General features: G+C 45.7%; 1 protein-coding gene across 2 annotated transcripts in view; it reads left to right on the top strand.

Annotated features, from left to right (window-relative positions):
- Nucleotides 1–22,083, top strand: part of LOC146785172 (phosphatidylethanolamine-binding protein 4-like) — a 263,014-nt gene that overhangs the window by 78,820 nt on the left and 162,111 nt on the right. Inside the window, exon 4 of one of the 2 annotated variants that reach the window (XM_085636253.1) lies at nt 12,952–13,030. The exons of the other annotated variant lie outside the window; for it this stretch is intronic. Coding sequence (XP_085492379.1) covers nt 12,952–12,972 — 21 coding nt within the window. The 3' untranslated portion in view covers nt 12,973–13,030. Of the gene's footprint in view, nt 1–12,951; nt 13,031–22,083 lie in introns of those variants that run through there. 2 annotated transcript variants of the gene reach the window in all.

Below are 22,083 nucleotides of genomic sequence, written 5' to 3'. Positions count from 1 at the left end.
CACTTGGGCCTGTTTTGATCGTATTGCACTCTATCTTACCGTATGCTTACTATGCCATGATTGTATGCTATCCACTGCACTATCTGGCTTGGACAACAGTCAGTGAAGGGTTTTGCATCCGTCTCCGTATACTTGCTTCTAGACAGGTCAGAAATGTGGGTCTTGTGACCTAGTTATGCCTCCCCGGTCTGGTCCACAGTTCAGTCAGGTGAAAGAGTGGGCTCGTCAGCCTGGTTCTGCCATATAGTGCGAAAATCAGCTAGGATTGCATCCCAGCACCCTGCAAGTGGCTGTTTACGTTTGCCTATCGCATCCTCACGACGCAGCGCTATGCTCTCGGCTTATGCCCAGCAGAGTAGCGATGGGAACCAGGCCCTCTCTGCGGGGGGTCAGGTGACTTCCAGCGTCTCGTGATCAGCCTCTTGGTCACTATGAGACCCAGGTCTATATAACGGGACGTCACTTTGTGTTTCTTAGACCTGTTGTATAATCCCAATATGCATAACTCCCAGGTCCAACTCAGCGCACGCTCCGTGTACTGCGTCAGGGTCACAGTGACCGTTTTCCAGTACTGCTGCAGTACCGGGCAGGACCAGACCATATGAAGCAAGTCAGCCCCTACTTCACCACATCTCGGACAGCCCATCAGCATGATTAAAATATGTATTGATTTTGGTTGGTGTTAGGTAGGCTTTGTGTACTATGTAGTACTGGATGAGCCGGAATCTTGCTTTCTGTGGTATTCGGGTGGGACCCTCGAGGATGGCCAACCATTCACGCTCAGTGCAAAGATGCTGCATGTCTGCCTCCTAATTAGTACGTAATGAGTTCAATTGTTGCCCCAAGTGCGTTCTCAGTGCCCCCGCAAATCATTTGACAAGATGTCGGCCTGTGCCTAGTTCGTGCAAATACTGTACAACTAGATGCGTGGGCGGTTCCTGTGCAATGTTGCCCCATGTAAGTTGCAGCGTGCGTACCACTGCTGCATGCAGTAAAAATTGGCCCAGCGGCAGACCCGAGTCCTCCGCCAGCATCTCAAAAGGTAATAGTTAACCTTCATGGAATAAGTCCCCGACTGTCAGAACGCCAGCCTCCGCCCATTGCGCCAACTCAACTCCCGTAACAGCGCAGTGCTGGGTGTGCCCACAATGGGGAGGGACAGTTCAAATGAGATCACGCTGCGCGTAAGCTGCAGGCTGTGGCAATAGCAATAATGGGCCACATCAAGCATTAGCTGGGCTGGCGGCCTGCCCTTCCTGCTGGGATGGAATAACTCAACCACTTGTGAATGAGTGAGAGCCGGTGCCTGAGTCGCCAAGTCCTCCAGTTGGTGTGCGCTCAACCATCGTGCCACCCATTGGAGTTGAGCAGTAAGGTAGTATTGCTCCATATGTGGCAATGAAAGGCCTCCGCAAGTTGCTGAGGGGTACATTTTAGCCATGGCCACTCTACTGCGCGATGTGCCCCAGATAAACTTCCTCAGGTCTGCTTCTAGGTTTTTGAACAGCGCCGGCCTAAGATTACAAAATAATATAAAAGGCGCTGAAGCATCATAATTTTTATCAGTCCGATTTGGCTCATAACTGTTAATGGCAGTGTGCTCCAAAAGGCCATCTGCGCACGCACTGCAGTGATAGCACGCAATAGATTGCCATTGTGGAGGTCTGTCTGGTCTCTGTAGATTTGTACACCTAAATACCGAAATGTCGACAGTTGCCAATGTACTGGTCTACCATCAATGGTCAGGCATGGGTTCGGAATGGTGGCTACAAAGGGGTACAGGCATGACTTATACCAGTTCACCCGTAGTCCTGAAACGGCCCCAAACTCTAACAGTGTTTGCTCCACAACCATGCAAGTCAGTCTAACGTCTTTTTGGTATATTAGCAGGTCGTCTGCATACAACGACACTCCGTGCAGGCCATCACCTAATGGGAGTCCCCACTCCTCTTGCGTTTTGCGCAGCGAAGCAGCCAGGTGCTCGATGGCCAGCGCAAATAGAAGCGGTGACAGCGGGCAACCCTGCCTGGTGCCCCGCTCAATAGGAATCCGGTCGGATAGGTATGGGCCTGTCTTGACCCTGGCCTTCGGTTGGGTATAAAGTAATCGAACCCGACTCAGGAACTCATCACCCAAATCATATTTGCGTAGTGCGGCGAATAATAAGCCCCACTCCAGGGTGTCAAACGCCTTCTCCAGATCTAGCACTATGCATCCTGAGGACTCCCAAGCTGTTCCGTAGTAGTGTGCCACCCTAAAGAAGCGGCGTAGATTCAGTGACATGCTGCACGTGGGTAGAAATCCGTTTTTGTCAGAATGGACCAGTGACAAGATCAGCGGAGCCAGTCTGCAAGCTAGAAATTTTGCCAACACGTTGTAGTCAGTATTTAGAAGCGCCAGCAGACGGTAGGAGATAATTCGCTCCGCATTTCTATTTGGCTGCAGTAGCCATATCAGGAGAGATTCCCGTAGGGTGTCAGGCAGGGCGCCCGCCTCCCGTGCCTCATGAAACACCCTGAGAAGTTGCGGTGCTAAATCTTGTCGGTAAGCTTTGTAATATTCGGTCGGGAAACCGCCAGGTCCCGGTGATTTGCCTGTGGCCCATGAGCTTATCGCCACTTGGACTTCTAGCAGTGTTAACAGCTCATTCAGCTCATCAAGTTGTTCATCAGTAATTTGTGGCAAGGTCAGTGGAGTAAGAAAGGTGTCCATATCTGGGGGCCTTGCAGTATGTGCCGAGCGGTACACTGCAGTGTTGTGTGTCGTAAGTTCCACATGTATATCATGTTGTGTAGTGAGAATGCGCCTATTTGCTGATTGCAAACACAGTATGGGCACTTGTGTCTGTTCCTGTTTGATCATACGCAAGAGTAGCCTACCTGCTCTGTCTGCTGCTGCGTGCGTACGTGCTGCATGAGAGGCATAATTTAAACAACACAGGCCCTCTAATATTTCTGCATGTTTCTACTTTTGTGTTTCTATTTCATGCTGAGTGTCTACGCCTCGCTCTAATTCAGCTTCCAACCTCGACAATTTATTTTCTATGTGCGTTATTTCATTGTCTAGCTGTTTTCGTACGCACCAACTCAGACCCAGACTGTGACCTCAGATCGTGGCTTTGCCCGCATCCCATAGCAGCCCCGTGTCAGCCACCGAGCCTGTATTCTCTGCATAATACGTGTTTATCGTCATGCCAACTGCTTCTCTAAATTGGGGGTCCTCCAGTGCCAGAGGCTGCAGCCTCCATACACGCGTAGTGAGCCCCGTTTCCTCCCCGTGCAGGCTCATTATATGTGGGTTATGATCTGAGTGCGTTTTGCCCAGGTAGTCCACACCTATGCACTGGGTAAGTATCAGTCGATCTGCAATGAAGCGGTCAATACGAGCATGCAGAATAGTGGAAATACATGCGTGTCAGCGGGTTGAGTGATCTCCAGACATCCAGAAATCCCCAATGATGCATCCATGCCCCCAGCCCTCGAGCGTTAGATGTTGCTAGCGTGGTATCAAGAACTGCATTGAAGTCCCCGCCCTGTAACCAGGGAACATCTCACCAGCGCGAGAGTTGACCTGTCAGTGTCTGCCAAAACTTTTTCTGACTAGTGTTTGTGGTATAGATGGAACCCAGCAGCAACGGCTTTCCATTTAGGCACCCTTTGGAGAGGACATATCTACCATGTGGGTCAATTTCGGTTACCTCTGGCATAAACTGCGTTCCCGGTCTGACCCAGATCAGAGCCCCCCTAGCAAAAGAGGAGTATCCCGTTGCTAATATCTGCCCCCTCCAGCGCTACTGCAGCTTCCCTGTCTCTGGCTTGGCGATGTGGGTCTCCTGCAGGAATGCCAAATGGGCTTTATGCCGCTTGAGATAAGCGTAGACATCGTATCTACGGGACGGTGTGCAGCCCCCTGATGTTCCAAGCAATTATATTAGTGTGCATTGTGGGGCAAGATGGCCGGGTAGACGTGTCTATTACCTCGGCTCCCGGTCCGCGCCGCATTCCTGAGCGCATACGTGCCTTCACAGCTCTCCAACTCTCAGCCACGGACTCCCGACCTGATGTGGACCCTCTAGAGCAGGAGCGGGGGTCCCGTGGAACCGAGCAGACGCCCCGGTGAGAGGATCCGGAGTCCGGGAGTGCAGCGAGGGACTTGCATAAAATGACGGCCGCCACTAGCTGCTCGGGGAGAGCTCGCTAAGGGTTGGTAGCCCCCCCCCGGTGCGGCCGGACGGGTGCAGGGGAGCCCACCCCCTCTCCTTGACTCCCGCTGAAGTGGTGTGCGAACGGCAGAGTGCCACGCCTAAGATCGCCGGGGCCCGAAGCTGCGATCGCGGAGCTCAACAAAATGGCCGCCACCACCCGCGAAGTGCACAGACAATGCTGAGCAGCGGGGTCTCCTACCCTTACAGCCTGGGAGGTACAGGGGACCCATCCCCTCTTCAATACCCCCTCAATTGAGGCAGGTGGAGTGCAGCTAGAAGTGTTGAAGAGTGAGCTGCCTGGAGATTAGAGCCGCGATGCTGTAGGGCAATGGAAGGCAGCAAGAGAAGCGGACCCCTTATTAAGCGGTGAGCAGGGGAGGCCTCCTAACGGGACATAGTGACCCAATGGGTGTTGGGGGCAACCTGAATCTCGGTGATCTGGGCCACGCTAGTGTGTTGAGATCAACCAGAGATTTTGCCTGACCTTCACATGGCTGCCAATACCATAACGTTTTGCTGAATACTTGTGAGAGTCCTTGAGACACCCCCCCCAGCGGATTTCCCTGACCAGAGGCAGTAACAACAATGAGAGGAGAACGAGACCATGTTCCCCCTGCACAGCGGGCTAAGTTACGAGTTATCGAGAGGTGCAACTGTGGGAATGGGTGCCGGCTTTGGATTTTGCAGGTGCTGAACCTGGTCCCCAGTGTTGGGGGGGGGGCACAGGATTGTTTCTTTTGAAGAAGTAGGAACACCCCCTGGGAAGTGGTGGAGCGGCATCAGTATGGAGGTGCCTGGAGTCCCCCTACACAGTTAATTCTCAGCCGGAATATTCCTTACAGAGTCCTCTCAGGACAGTGCCTGACCTCAAGATGGCGTCTGGATTTTGTTCGGACTGTGGTATCTCATCTCTCCAACTCCCCCTCTTTATTATGACATTCTCTGATTGCACCTGACCATTATCCTGACCGCGGAGTCCGAGCACTTTGTCCGATGCCTGGTGGAGCTGCTCGGTTCAGCTATAGAGGAGATCTGCCCTGGTTCATCACCTCGGCTGTCAGCTACTCAGCCCAACATTGGGCATAGTTTCTCTCCGTCTCCCTGTTTTTCTCCCTTCCCTCCCCCTCCCCTGACGAATTTCCGTAACTTTGCTTTCTTTTTTCCTATATTTGATTTTGCTCTTGTAACAAATGTAACTTGTAACCTGTAACTCTGATCCTCTTGTAAAGCGCTCTGATACCTCCGGATCTAGCCAGCGCTATCTAAAACTCAATTAAATAAATAAAGTGTGTGACATACATAGCAGAGATAGAGTGGCACTGCATGCGTGTATCGTGGCGTGCTTGACCACGGACGGTCGCCTGGCATGTCTAGGGCAAGTGCATGATGTATCTTCAGTGCTCGGGTGTTTGTGTGCATTTTATGTCGAGGAGTTGTGAAAACGGGAAGCCATGTGTGGCTAAACTGATAAAGAGCAGAGGGACAACAGGTATCTGCCCAAACTAAGAACAATGCCATATGGCAACTAACTGCAACGTGCGCTGAGTTAAACATACTAGGGGCGGGGAGATGGGTATCAGAGTTTGGCACGCAGTGGGTGCTACAATATTATGGACTCTTTATACAATGGTGTTAACACACGCTTTGGCTCGGTTTCCATAAGGGAGTGGTCAACTGGTAGTCAGCACTGGGCATAGACGAGCGGGCGCGTGTTAGCGCAATGTACAGCTGCATAGGCCAGGGTGTCTCATGAATCGTGTGTATGTCACCCTCCTGTGCTTGTGCATGCTGACCCAATTACATAAGTATAGGATGTCTAGAGTCCAGGCAGTCCATCACATCATGTCATCAGCAGTCTGTGGAGTCACCACGGGAAGTGGCTGCGAATCCTCGCCCACCCGCCACACCACCAAAGAGCCACTCTCGCTGGATGAATGTTCCAAAAAAGCATCAGTGTCTTTGCTGGGGCACCGATCTCTCATGCGTGCCACTCCTCTCAAAACGCCCTGCCGTTCCTGCAGTGCCTGCTCTGGGTTGGGAGCAGTCGCCAGGTCGCTTGGTGGTTCTCCTGAATGTGTTCCTTGACGTCTTCTGTGTTCTCTACGGATTCTTGTTCCGCATTGTTTCCCCTCTGGCTTGGTGGAGTCTGATAGCCCGCAGACTCAAGCCTTTCCCATGCTTCACTGACGTCGTTGAAAAAATGAGTGGGCTCATCTGCAACCATTCGTAGACGAGCTGGGAATATGAGGGAATACTTTATCTTCAGGTCCCGCATACGCTTCTTTACCATGAAAAATTTATTAAGCTGCCTCTGTATCCCCGAGGCATAGTCCGGAAAGAACAGGACCTGAGAGTTGTCCACGTTAACTGTTTCCATCTTTCTGGTTTCACGGAGGACTGCACCTCTATCCCTGTAGTTAAGGAGCCGGAAAAGGAAAGGACGTGGTCTAGCTCCCGGTATCGGTCGGCCTGATGGTACTCTATGCGCTCGCTCTACTGCAAAGTACAAAGAGAGTGAGTCCTCTGGCATCAAGGAATTCAGCCAGGCCTCCGTGTATGTGGGGGCATATCTGCCCTTCACACCTTCCGGTAGTCTCACCATTCTGACATTGTTTCTGCGGAAGCGACCTTCGCATCGTCCACCGGCATCGTCCACCTTGCGCTCCAGGGACTGTACTTGTGCCTTCAGTTCACCCACCTCCATGGAGAGATCCTTGGTGATCAGAGCAATTGTTGCTGTTTCCGCTGCCAGCTCGGTTACTTTTCCAGCCAATTTCTTGTGATCCGCATGTCAGAGCGTGAAGTCAGACGTGACTTTGTCTATGCGGTTTTCTAGTGACGCTCTAGTCTTCGTAAGTGTTTCACCCATGCTGGTTACTGCTTGAAGTACAGAATCAATTTTCGCCCAACTGCCCTCAGGTCTCCAAGTGGCCGGGTTGGCGTCATGGTATCAGTGCCGGTTCCGTACGGGTGACAGATGATCCCACTCGAGGCTTACCAATCACGAATCGGCCACTATGTGTAGTTCACGAGCTGCACAGAATGTTGATAGTGCGCTGCCAACAGTGGGGGTCTTGCAGGTGCGTTTATATATGTGGCGACTGGTTTTGACACATGCCATAAGCGCACACCACTGGCCAGTGTGTTGCGCATGAGGGCAGGCAAATAGGGAGCAGTCCATGCTCTCTCTGCCTCACCCAGGGAATCACCAGGGGCAATGCGCGGTAATTGCTAGCTCCTGCGCTGCAATGTATGCGCAGCAGCACGCAAGTGCAACTCCTATGCTTCGATGCTCTCCCCTCTCCGCGGCTTCTGATGGTGATAAGAGCACTAGTCCTCACCAGAACATACAGATCGTGGACTACAATCAGGTCGCCTCCATGGGGGTCTCGGGTACAATTGCCTTGTAGTATAGGCTGTGTGCAGTTTAGTGCATCACCAAGTGTGTCAACAGGCCCCAGCCCCTACACAGCATATCAAGATATCCACAGCAGGCCACTAGCTCGTGGTAGAATCCAAAGGCGGCTGCCCTGCCCGCCGAAATTCACTCTGCTGCCTCCCAGCCACAGTCTCCCCAGCGGCCCATCACGGCCTCAGCGCGTCTCCACTCAGGGTGCAGGGAGACTGCAGCCCCCAGGCGGCCACAACGTATGATCTGGCTGAACCGTGCCTCGCGTTACATCGGCTGCAGTGCTGCGAGTCCGCCTACCGTGACAGTCTTCGGAGTCTGCATTCAGCTGCGGCGGCGCTTGTGAGGCTTCAGGTAGGATCGCACATCCACTGGTCTCACCATAATTCACTATGAGCCGCGCACGGCCTCCCCGGCTCCCACAGCCATACGCAGCGCCGTTTACTCGTAGCTTGCCACACAGTTCTTCAGAGATGGAAGGCATGTATCGGCTATAGTTGGTGCTCAGGCACGATCTGCTCCCCTTCCTTCAGCAGTTGTGCCGTTGCTGCAGTTCCTAGGTCTGGAGTCGAGTCTCGGCTTCAGGCCACACCCCTCGCATCACGGTGTTACGAATAGGCGTCCCGCCATCAAACGGGTATCAAGAATCGATTAGGGCACACCGGCATGATCACTATGACATAAGGCATCCGATGAGGCGCTGAAGTCAATGCGAATGGCCATTAGCAGTGCAGGATAATTGAAGGATTCCTGAGTCGGTGGACGGGGCACCTCAGAGTGCGTCCGCCATCTTGGCTGGCTAGCCACGCCCCCCTGAAAGACCATGATTGTTTGAATAACTACGGTGTCCCGTGTTATCTCTTGCTCATTTTGGAGGAATACCCCTGCCTCCCTTTCAATTTTGGTTGGTAAAAACAGGTAATCTTTACTTAAAACTCCGTCGGCACCTCGCATCGAGAAGAGAACATTCTGACAGACCCACCAGCATGGCAGTTTCTCCATCTATATATGAAAGCACTGATTATTAAACTGTAGTGGGAACGAGGTTTGATATGACAAATGAAAGCGAATTAATTAAACTTTTCCTGAATCTGCCACTAAATGCCACTTTTGAGGCCTTGACCTCATTGGGAGGCTGGGAAGCCTGCTGAGCGTCCCCTGCTTCCACCACCCCCTTCAACATTTTTGTAGCCAAACACCATCTTCATTGAATGCTGGGCTTTGTCCAGGGATGAAAACTTAGTGACACAGTTCTCCAACATTTTTATGAAGGGATCCCCAAATAGGCCTCTCTTTCACCGGCCCTACGTTGTAAGTTGCCAACTCACCATGAACGGGACCAGTCTTTGAGGAGTGAGCACCCCATTCAGTGGAAACAGTGCAGTTCACATGTCCCAAAAAGTATATCGACCTTTGCACCCAACCTGGCAGGTTATCTGTGGAAATCAGATTCCCAATTTCCTTGGCTTCTAAAGCCATGTTTAGTATGTTCGTTAGAGGGACGAATATTTTTTGGAAAGCTCTCCAAGATCAGCTAATCTGTTATTTGAATATTGCCAGGAATGTGGCCATTTTCCAGCAATCTCAGGTATTAGGCCCTATTTGCTGTCAAGCGAGGGTCTAGGACATTCCGTCCACAGTCGTCCCTGAGGCCATTGTCCAAGTGTTTCCTCATCTGGTAGGGACGTATTGTGCCACATTTTCTGCCAGGGCCTAGTCAGAGGGGCATGAGTGATAAATGTCCTCTGTTCTAGCATGTCAGACAAATTCCTTATTGAATGGACCCTCTTGGGTCTTTTCATCTAACCTAGGATGTTTGCCCCTTGCATCTGGGCATCAGGGTTGACTCGGCCCTGGTTATGCCCTCTGTTCATCCTCTTCGGTTCCTTCCTTTTTTGGGATTCAGAGTTATCACTGCAACTCATAGGGGTGCAACCATTGGTAGAGACAATGAGTATAGCTTTGGGAAGCTGGTACAATAGTTATATTTATATTTTTTTTATTGCCAGCATATCTTACATTAATTTATATAAAAAAAGAATACAAGCTGTTTCCTAGATGTGGCATTTTAAGGATAAAAAATGATCATCATATATAAATTTAGTAGAGCATTATGGGTTCCTCCTAGGAGGTAGGTATACTTTGAACAGTTTTAAAACCCTTATTAGGTTTAATTTAGTTCACAATAAAATATGATTCTTACTGGTGCAAGGAAAACGTTTGGTAGCGTGAAGAGATAGTTCAAGAAGACAAAAATGACAGAAAATTCAATAAGGTTAAAGAATTCAAAGAAAAAAAGCATTAGCAAAAATAATGTATTAGCTCACCAGTCCTTTGCACTGACGGGCCCCTCTTTTTAGGTGAATACGTGCAAGTGATCAGGAAAAATGCCATCTCTCAAGTTCAAGAGCAATTGGATGAGTGGGCTTACTAGTTGGCTCGTGCTACATTCTGTGGTGGGCAGAAGTAAAATATGAATAACACTTGAACAAAATAGTGAATAAATAAGGGGACTCAATTCTTCTATCTATGTCTATTTTGCACTTGGTTTTATTTATCATTTGTTTCTTACATCAGGCAACCGAGCACATAAAGCTGTTTCTAGGCCAGACCAGAAAAGACGCAACTGACCGCATACTAATTCTCTTTCATTTGTCATATCAAACCTCGTTCCCACTACCGTTTAATAATCAGTGCTTTCATATATAGATGGAGAAACTGCCATGCTGGTGGGTCTGTCAGAATGTACTCTGTTTCTACTACAATCTGTGTGACAATCTGCAGCTTCACCCAAAAGAAGGAACAAGGAGAATTTGGGGAGCCTTATCATCTCCCTATCATTGAATTTGAGAAGAGGAGATACTGTATTATTAAAATTGGGACTAAATGCGTCAGATTATCCCTTATTAGGAGTTTCTTTAAATTTGAGGACAGTCTAGTTTGCAGGTATGAGGACATTAATAGGAGGCATCTTTGCCCTTTTTACAGCTGGCCTTTATGTTCATCAGTTTGAACAAAAATATATATTTGGTCCAGACAATCCATTTAAAGACAAGATACGCATTTGGATGAGATGCATTTTTGAAGTCCTAATAATTGAATGACACTCATAGTGAAGCAAACCACTTCATTGAATGAATCAATGATAGGGATTGTTTTTTACTTTTACATGCACTATTAGTAACCTGAGCATAGCTTTTCTCGGCGTCAGGATCTTTTCAGGTGGTGCTTGTCTTGCCTCAGGTGCACACAAAAAACGTACTGAAAGGAATAACCTTTTAGGATCTAACAGCATTCACCCCCCCACCCCCCACCCCACTACAAGAGAGACTCCCTATTGACCAATTCCTGCAGTTACCCAGGAATTGAAGCAAGATTTCAGATTGCAATATCCAATGTTTGATTTGTGAAAGAAATAGTGCTGGTGCCCGAAGCTCTGCTCAGATGCCTGAGGCCAGTGCAATTAAACATTGGCCCGCTGAATACCAAAACTGGGTAGTCTTAAATCCACTATCAGACACTTCCTGCCCTTTTTCCCACCCTTCTAGTTTCCTCCTTTCTTTATTTGTGACGTTATGCCATCATTTTCTTCCTCTGTCTTTCCGATCTGTATGTTTTTCCCTGTCTTGCGTTCAATAAATAGCTGGTATATGGAAATAAGTGCTATTCCCCAAAAATATTGCCAGTGGCCCCACCAGCAACAACATTCTTAAATTAATCACTGACAATATCCAAGCAGAAACATTTAGTCATACATTGAAAGAGAAGAAATACTGAGTTTCTATCATCCATAAAATTAATTAGAGGGCCTGCAGTAACAACGGGATCTTACTACTCATGACTTAACCAAAACCCTAAACTGATAGACCGATATCTATTACAACATACAGCACAATCTCAAATCAGGTACAGAAGATTATTAACAAGAATTGGCATATCCTCAAAACAGGTACACTGAACCTAGTAACAGCAATGCTTTTATACGAAATGAGCAAACATTTGAAAGTAATTTTACTGCACAACAGACCTAGGATACACAAACATATCACTCAGATGAATACTCTCTGGGTATACCTCCAGTCGTCGGCCATTATTCGTGTGGGTCATCCAGTGTAGCTATGCAAGAATTGATCCTAGAACCACTATTCACATGGTTTTCCCACAAAGCATATAAATGATCACTCTCATATGTGATTTAAGATATGTTGGAATGACCCTCAGAAAAGTAAGAACTAGAATTTGTGAACACAAAAGTAATATCAGATGTAGGAAGAATCCTATAAGAATGACAAACCATTTTATTGAAGTCCAACACAGTGTAAATGATTAGTCATGGATGAGGCTTGAACAACTGAACATTTTAGACTCTCCGAGTAAAATGTCAAAAATATTGTTTTAAAAAGAACAAGGATAGATTTTCACATTGAAAACACACATTGTTGGTTTAAATGATATGCCTTGGGCGAAATTAATTAATAACTGCCACGATTGTCCCTTTTAGGAACAATATACACCTATCCAGGTTTTTGTAGTTTGTGGGGATATTCATAACCACAATTATTAATCTTAGTTGCAGTTACAAAAGAGTGATTTGAGAACTTCTTGCGCACCAGACACCCCCAAGTTATGTCCTTTCCATTGATAAATTATTGACACCACTCCAATGACAAGGCACCTTTTCATTTTTACAGACACTAAACAGAAGTTGGAAAGGAGTGATTCTAGAACCTCTTGTACACCACACATCTATTTCATTAAACTGTTCCCACTGGGCACCTTGTGGGAAATTATTTGCCATTTTTTCTGGGAGTGAAGGAGTGATAAATAATACAATAATCTCGTACAGTGAATACCCTTGAGTAGCAAGTGACTTGACATATGTGTCTGTTATTTTTTGTCTTGTCCTTTGTGTTATGTATCACTTTTAGCACAATCATGTGCATGTATGCTGTTCTTTCACTCAAAATTAAATGTTTTTAAGGAATCTTGCAATACATATTTTTTAACCCCACTTTACAGATGACCAATGAGTTATGTAAGCCACAAGTGTGTACATGATATCTTTTTTCTATATAGTTTACAATTTGTGAATCACTACTGGATTTTGCCAGATACTTTGTAGAGATAACCTTGGTGCCGATGAAGGCTGACCCATATGGATTAATTATGTGCCTGTAACATGTAGACCAGTGGCGTAAGGGCCATAATTTGCTCTGAACGTCCACAAAGGACTAACTGGTACCACTGTTTTAAATCTTCTGAGGACAATTTACTGTACATTCAAACACTTGGATAATAATGTACATAATTTTACACAGTTTTATTCCTTCAATATTAGGATCTCCTTGAACCAGGTTGAGCTCACCCAGATGTACCAACATTCTGGGTGAGGGTCCCAATGACGAAACATGCCTCGGAGAAGTCGTGAGTGAGGGTCCCTTTAAAAAATCTTTTAAGGTTCTTTTTCAAGCAGACTCATGGAACTGTATGTGGTTACTTCCTAACGTTCCTTGCATTTGTGGGTACCTTATCCTGATTGTTTAGTATACTTTGCACCTAAAGCATGAAAGTATGAGTGCATAACTCCCATACTGATGGACTTTTCATAGACTGCCCGTTACACGTCATTTATTGTATTTGGCTGATACGTTTATCACAGCAAGCTGTTCTTGTTGTACTAGTGCGTATAGATGTTTTGTGAGTCGAACAGACCCATATAAAAACCTTCCTGTCACCTCTAGTCTAAGGAATTTATTATCGCTATCTGTACCTTTTGCACCTTTTGCACCTTCTGTGTCTGTTTTTCATATAACTAAACCCCTTATTTGTAGCGAGAATCTTTTAGATAGGTTGGACTTATTTTTGGGAATAGTTTTTATTTTTCCTCTATGAATTTCCGTGAATGGATTTCTCATCAGCTGTACTATGTTTTCTTGCTCTTTGGTTTATATTTTAAATTGTATGCTTATCAAGCTGTACTGAATTAAATGCTTGTGCAGTTCTTAGCTACTTGTAGCAAGGTTGACATTCTATTAATTTGATTTATTTAAATCAAATAAATATCACAGCCATGAATTAGTGTGGCGAGATGGTGAAACATCCATCCCTTTCCCTATGACTACACAAATCTTTTCTGTGTGACCATCCAACAGTAGTCACGGACAGTGACCCACACGGAACCTTCAGTGGTGTGCATCTCACAACCATAAGAGACTGTGAGGTAGATCCTTTAATCATGTTCGTTCTACATCTATCTGTGAATGAAGTACCAGCTTATCATTTATTACACTTTATCTAGAAACTGACCCACATCTGTTGGAATTGTTTTGGGCCTCAATTGACAGTCGCATTCAGCCACTAGACCTGAATGAGTCGACAATTATGGTGATCACAAAAACAGATGTGTGTGCCTTGATTTGTGTGCCTCCTAACACACCCAACTTGCTAATAAAAGTGAAGGTTAAAGTATTGGCCAAGCCATTGGCAAATAGCCTGGTCATAGTGATTGCATTCCTAGTTGTTTACTCCTGGGAGATTCACACATGATAACATCCGTCTACATGTTCTGGACCTGTCCGGGCATCCAGAACTATTGGACCTCTATCCACTCAACACTCAGAGACCTCACTGGGCTGACACATTTGACTACCTGGGAGGGATGCGCGCTGGGTATCCTAGGGCGGAGAAAACGACACAAGGTATCGATGCGCTTCGTCTTCCTGGCCCACCTATTGGCTAAACGCTGTATAGCAATGCACTGGCGGTCCCCTACTGGTCCCCCGCTTGCAGCTTGGGTAGGGGCGGTTCTTAAATGGGCTGCTGCGGAGGAGGACGCAATACGAGAGGAGGAGGCTAAGGGTACCCGTAAAACCCCAATCTCTTTAGAGTGGGCGCTCCTACTACACCAATTCCGACAATCCCAGACCCCAACATCACTGGTAGCCGACATGAATACCCCCAACGCCGCACCGCCTCCCGCGATCCGAGTCTTCGCGGCGGGGGATCCCCCCCAGCGCCCCCCCACAGCACCCCCGGGCCGACTGAGTTCCCCCCTCTACTCACCTGATACACCCCACGGCTCCTCTTCCCGGACTTTGCACGCACCCACCCTCCCCTAGATGGTTGGCAGCTATATAGCCGAACGGGCAATGGCAGACTTGGGACACAGCCTAGAACTAGTCACTCAGAACTCCATGGCATCCCCCAGTTTGGTTCTCCTCCCCAGTTTTTCTATACAGGCAATGCTCGGTAATCATACAGACCACTTCCACACGGAACAAGACACGTACGTACTCTCTATATTGATGTTGGTCTCTTTACCCGCTAATGTAAAGTATCCATTTTCACGACGAGTGATGTATGTATGCTCATATTATAAAATGCCAATAAAAAGAATTTTCAAAAAAAAAATGATAACATCCGTCTACTTCAAAATGCCCTACTTTTTGCAGATCGGCTGAGTGCCCTTTTGCAATAGTGCTGATGCACATTAAGAATCTGTTTGATATTCTTGCTTGGGACTATATGTTCACAATTCTTCAGAAAATTAACATCAGCCCTTTGGTCTTAAACTAAGTACATCTACTCTGTGAGATGACTGCTAGCCAGAGTATGTCTTAATCATGTTATGTCAACTCATTTTCCATTTGGGAATGGTAGGCATGGGTGTCTATTACACCTCTGCTGTTTGCTCTGGCAGTTGAGTGCTTGGTGAGTGTCTCATGAGTTGAAATTCCTGTGTGTTGTTTTGAGTGGGCCTCGTGGATTGTCTACTTGGGTCAGCCACAGGAATCTGGCTCTTGTGTTATGCAGGTGCTACAGGTTATTGGTGAATTCTTCGCTGTACCAAGTAAGCTGGTCAAAATCGATTCTTCATAGAGTTAAAAGTGGTTATGGGGCATTGCTACTAGCCTCTGAGTTTATTAGAGTGGCGCACAAGGGGTTCCTGTGTCCTGGATTCTGCATTCTATCAGACAAATTGGTATAGTTAAAGCACAACATTGCTATGCAGGTGGACTCCAATAAGTGATTAGAAGCTAGTGATATTTCCCAAAAAAGATTCTTGGTCAGAGGGCCCTCTTTAACCACTTGACTGCTAGGGATTTCACTATGTTATGTGGGTTTTACTTTCCTGAAGTGGTGGGAAAACAGGTTTGAAAAGTACAGGTGGACCCAGAAGGCTAAATATTTCTGTAAAGTAGACAAAATTCTGAAGTAAGAATGGGATTATTTGTGTAGATCGATCAAAGTTTTCCCAAAGAAACTAATTTGTGTAATCAAAAAATACTGACCATAAGCAGGAGAAAACAAAAACAGTTAGTGTTTTCATTTGTAATTGTTTGCCCCGATAGCCCATTTCCAAACATAAAATACTGTTATATCTGTCAGACTCTTCTGGTTGCGCAAATATACACATGACCTGATTCACAAATGTAAATTTAATTACAAGAACGGAGGCTACATTATGCATTATTCCTTTAATGCAGTCCAAGCAGCCGCTTACATCACAATATTAAAAGGTTCCAGAAAAGAACAATAGCAACACATGAAAGGCATGAGCCATCAACAATCTGCCTCTTTTAAATGCGGCTCCAAGCAGATAAGTTAATTTTCCTTCATTACCATTATTCATTTTTATCTCTATTTTGAAGTTCCCTTGTGTGTGGCATAACCCCACCCCCCCTTCCTACTGCCTCTATACCGATCTCCAATTTACGGAGATCTCCCTGCACCCCCTTCCCTAGTCCCATCCTTGCGTGACTGACCAGATTAACCTGCCTTTTCTTTCAGCTTATGTACTATTTCTAATGTTTGAATATATTTAAAGATTTTTAGATGTTTAATTGAACCTTAATATTTTGTTTTTTGTGGCAACGATTATGTAGTGAGCTGAGCCCACATGTTCAGGTGATGAAGTAGACGTAGCCGAGATGATTTTATGTAGTTTATTAAGTCCATAAGTAGAAGTTACAGCAAGCTAGAACAAGCCCAGAACAGGCCCCACCAGGAGCAGCCTCCTAGCTGCTCAGCCCATCTTCCCAACTGTCTCACACACACACAGGCATCCAAGCATTCCACTCACACTAACATTCTACGCAGAACACTCACACTGGCTGAGCAGCTAGGTACAGAATGAAAGGGAACATATTAACATGAACTGAGGATACTACACATCCTCTCCCTTTACACTGAAAATTAATAAGACCTAAACTAAACCCAAACTAAAATGAAAACAAATAAATACAGAAATGTTCAAAAGATATAAAGAATCCATAAACCCAGGGATGCATGAAGAAATACATCACAAGAGGAAAAACAGACACACTAAGGAGGAAGGAAAGATGAAAGCATAGATCAACACACTAACACCATCCTCCTCCTTTAATACTGAACAAAGAAAAATTTAAGAAGTGAAATAAGAGCTCACATAAAACAAGTGAATATGATACACAGACTAGAATACTATGGGTAGAACGAGACCCAAGGAAGTACTTCTCACGTGAGAAGACTGTGGCGAAAACTCAATACGCCACCCCTCATGTGAGGGACACTATGGGACTTAAACCCAAGTGAAATAAACATTGTTTGGGAGTGACACCCAAATGTACAGAATACGTCACATGGGACTAAAACCCACAGACTTGTGCAGCATGTAAAACAGAAATGCAGCACAGTGTGGCATCAAAAGATTGCTACCCACACACTACAGCGAATATTTAAATGAAGGGACTAATACCCAACACAAACGTAACAAAGGTGGGACTCACACCCCATTTAACTAAAAAAATTAATGTGAACGTGGGGTGATGGGACTAAAAACCCACTCCCATCCCTAAGCAGGGATAAAAATACCATTAAAGGAAATGGGACTAAAACCCACTCCTATCCCTTAGGCAGTGATAACATATGTGAAATAGGGGTCATGGGACTAAAACCCACTCCCATCCCTAAGCAGGGATAAAAATACCATTAAAGGAAATGGGACTTAAACCGACTCCTATCCCTTAGGCAGGGATAACATATGTGAAATAGGGGTCATGGGACTAAAAACCCACTCCCATCCCTTAAGCAGGGATACAACATTTTAAACATGGAGACATGGGACTAAAAACCCACTCCCATCCCTAGGAAGGGATAATATATCTGAAACAAGGGGACATGGGACTGAGAACCCCCTCCCATCCCAAGACAGGGATACAATAGCTGAAACAAGAAAATGCGTAAATAAGAGACATGGGACTAGTACCTACTCCCATGCCAACAAAACATGTACGTGTGAAAGGCAAATTAACAAAGATGGCATGCAGCAATAGCAAGATATTGTAAATGCATAGACTACTTTTTCCTGTAAAATAAAACGTTTTAGCATTAAAATCAGTAGACATGCACCAAAAATGACAATGAAGAGCATGTCATTACGATGATAATAAAGTCAAAGCATTACAATTAACAAAATAGTACTTTGTACGAGCTCCACGAAACATGCGACAGGTAGGAACATTGCTGGTAAATCGAACCCGCAGAAGATGGATGGTCTCTAATTTAAAAGATGTAGTCCAACTTGGCACTCTAGATGGCAACGTAACCTTGTGCAGAGAATTAAAATAATGAAACACAGTTCATGTTGAAAGTCATCATCGCTCCAATAAGCTTTTGAAAAATATTCCTGTTACTCTTTTGTTATGTCTAAATGTAAAATTGCCACAAAACACTCCAACTCTGACACCGGAAGGCAGACAACGGAAGGAACAAGCTGCCACTCACCAACAGTGACCGGCACATCATCCACTGTCCTCTGTAAGTAGATCCGTACAATAATAGTGAACAAACAATGCATCAAATGTTGTGGCGGTAGACCGTTAGACATACTGTGTGTAGCAATAGAAGCCAGTGTGTTGCTGTAGAAGCTCTGAGGGAAAGGAAGCAGTGAATGCACTTCGTTGAAAAACGTGGTTGGCAGAGGCACAGAGCAAGGCAAGATACTTCAGAGCACCTCGAGTTCAATGTGCTCCGGCGGCGCCAAACATAGGATGGAGGCACGTACTTTACGGTGTGCTGGGTGGCTGCAGGCACGCTCCTTCTGCGAGGCGTCTGACTGCCAAGCAGGGAAAACGTCATAAAAGATTCCACAGGTGCTGGATGCGAAGAGGTGAGGAGCGCGCGCTTACTTTCAAGCTTTGAAACGCAGAGTGGCAGTTTTTACCGGCTTCCCTGTAGGGAAGACCACAGACACGAAAAACAAATTAAAAACTGAATATTACTCACTCCTATGGCCTTCTCGTGCGGAAAGGAAAGATATGAAACCAAATCCAAATCGCTTTCAGCTGGCACACGTGGAAAAGCCATACACCAAAGTTACATGACTAATAAAATAAACTGTCACTAGTCGAGCAAAACAAGTCCTGTGCTGACACTGCTTTCAAAAACCCATACAAAGATGAGCAAAAGGTTAGATGACAGTCATAAAGATTGAACTTTCACTTGAACAGCATGCTGTTAAAAATACACGCAAATACAGAGTACCTTGCTTCCCAAGGCAGTATATGTTGGTTGTTGCTTATTAGACATTATTTGAGATGCAAGTCCTTTTGCGTCACGTAAGCAGCATTGATGAAGAATAACCAGATGCTGTGGACGCAGAGATGACAACACAGCACGCCTGGGCAGGGCTGTCCGGTGTAGTGGACACTGGTGGGGCAATCAGGCATGCTTGACAGGTTTCTTATACTTCAGTTGCGTCGCTTGACAGGTTTCTTTTCTTTTCTTAGAATTTCTTGATGCTTGTTTCTTTTTTTTACTTGAAGTAGGTTCTTTCCTACACGTAGTCCTGCTGCACTCCACATCCTTAGTTTACATCAGACTACCTTTAGCGTGAGATGAGCTCCAGATCGTCGCCATAAATGTAGTGAGCTGAGCCCACATGTTCAGGTGATGAAGTAGACGTAGCCGAGATGATTTTATGTAGTTTATTAAGTCCATAAGTAGAAGTTACAGCAAGCTAGAACAAGCCCAGAACAGGCCCCACCAGGAGCAGCCTCCTAGCTGCTCAGCCCATCTTCCCAACTGTCTCACACACACACAGGCATCCAAGCATTCCACTCACACTAACATTCTACGCAGAACACTCACACTGGCTGAGCAGCTAGGTACAGAATGAAAGTGAACATATTAACATGACCTGAGGATACTACAGATTATTCTTCAATTTCATCCTTGTTCTACTTCCTCATGCCATAATGAGCTTACCTAATGTCTTCATTTAACTCCAGTTTTTCACCTCTTTCCACCGATGCAGGCCGCGCACTCCAACACGGCTGTGCATCGCTACCTTTTATTACTTCAGATTTCATCCGCAAGTAGTTATTATTTTACAAACTTATTCATCAAAAAAAAAAGGGGTTTTAGCAGGAAATCCTCATTTAACTGGCCTTTTCAACATTCTATAACAAAATTAATTATAATAATAGAGGAATTGTTCTCTTGACATTCCTTCATCTATAAACCTTGTCACTATTATTAAGGGAAGTCCTCCCTAATTATCTTTCATTAAAGGGCTTTACCACTTTTTACAAGTTCACATTTCCTATATACCATGTCTTACTCAGACAAGGCTTCTGCCCCTACTCCTAACAGACAACGAAGCCCTGCAAAAAAACCTTCATAAGGAATTGAGGTCCTGCATGTTTGAGACCTTAAGTCAGATCATGTCCTCTAAAAGGTCACTCCCTGATGAGGACAAAATCTCAGATATTTCCAAACCCCTACTCTGACAAGATCACTGAATTAAGGGGTAAAAGACTTAAGAAAAGTAAAAACATTGATAAGAGCAATATAGGAGATCCAAGCACCTCATCAATTTAGGGAGGTCTTAGCACCTCAACTTCTAATGGAGGTCCTCGCACCTCGAGCTCCCAAGGTGTCCCTAGAGGCACGACTTATCTGGGTGTCCTTAGCGGCACAAAACATCTGGGTGTCCCTAGCGGCACAAAACATCTGGGTGTCCCTAGCGGCACAAAATATCATAATGCTCTTTACAATATGGGAGATAACAAATCTAAAGAGAATAGAAGCCTCAGACACATCGGATGAGTATGTCCTTGATCTTGATGAAGATGATCAAGAATTTTGCAATCCATAAGAGGAACTCCCATCATCCTCTAAGGACATTATCCATGACCCCTTAGGGGAAGAAATGTTTTCCCCATTAAATATGAAACACCCAAGAAGTTCCGAGTGGTTCCATCGGACCACGTCGCAAAATTCATTAAAAAATGGATAAGAAACCTCTTAGAAAGGGACACTCGTAACATCCTTAGAGCTGACTGCTCTAGACCTTCTACTGAGGATGAAAGCTGCTATACCCCTAATTTGGACCCTGAACTCATTAAATTCCTATTAAAACTTGGAAGTGATCCAAGAAAAGGGATAGAAAAATCCCTGAAAGGGTGCCAAGACCGTCTTCTCGACGCACTGGTACCATTAGCCAGAATCCTAGATTCCGCAGAAGACAGCCACATCAATGGCCCCCCTCTCAACACCAATCTCATCAGGGGATAGAGCCAGAGAGCATTAATTCTACTGGGTAATGCCAACGCTAGCATTAATGCAGAAAGACAAAAAGAGTCGTTTTGACTAAAATAAATCCAAAACTAACTAACATGGCGGATAAAGAGCCCTCGCAAAACCCAAAAGGTTTACTCTTTGGAGAAGACCTCATTAAATCCTTGGGGAAATACGTCTCCACTTTCACCGCCCTGAACAAGGCCCAGCAAAATATGAGCAGTTTTTTCAATCCTAACCTTTTTGGACGGGCCAGAAGACTGGGCCTCTCTTCCAGCCGCTTCAATCAAAGACCATTTCCAAGATTCTGTGGTTTCTGAAGATGGTATCAGCAGTACAACGTGCCTCAATTTTACCCCCGGAGAATTAGAGGCCAACGCATCAGAGGATTTAGATCCCGTGGAACCTTCATCTCAAACAACCCTGCAAGTGAGAACTCTCTCCCCTCTCCCTTCTCCTTCTTCCCCCCAAAAAGTGGGTGGCAGACTCAAATACTTCCTTCACAATTGGAGATTGATCACTCAAGATCCTTGGTTCTTTAACACTGTCAATGGGCTTATGATAGATTTGACTCACATACCTTTACAAACTCCTTTCCCGAGAGACATGGCTCTCTCTCCAGAGCAACAAAAAATAATAGAGGAGGAGATCTCCTCTATGCTTTAGAAAGGAGCTATAATAGAGTTCCCATTAGAAACTTTAAGATTTATAAGCACACTCTGTCTTGTAAAAAAGAAAGACAAAGGTTGGAGACCTGTCATAAACTTAAGAGAACTAAACAAATATTTGGTTTACAGACACTTCAAGATGGAGGGCATCCATCTCTTGAGGGATTTGTCACGTTCCACTGCGACTCCTTCATACTTGAGTGATGCACAAAGGGTTCCACCTCCAGATGTCCCCGACTCTG

This window comes from Triturus cristatus, chromosome 11, assembly GCF_964204655.1.
Source record: "Triturus cristatus chromosome 11, aTriCri1.1, whole genome shotgun sequence".
Taxonomy (NCBI): Eukaryota; Metazoa; Chordata; class Amphibia; order Caudata; family Salamandridae; genus Triturus; species Triturus cristatus.
This window is presented reverse-complemented; position numbering and strand designations above follow the sequence as displayed.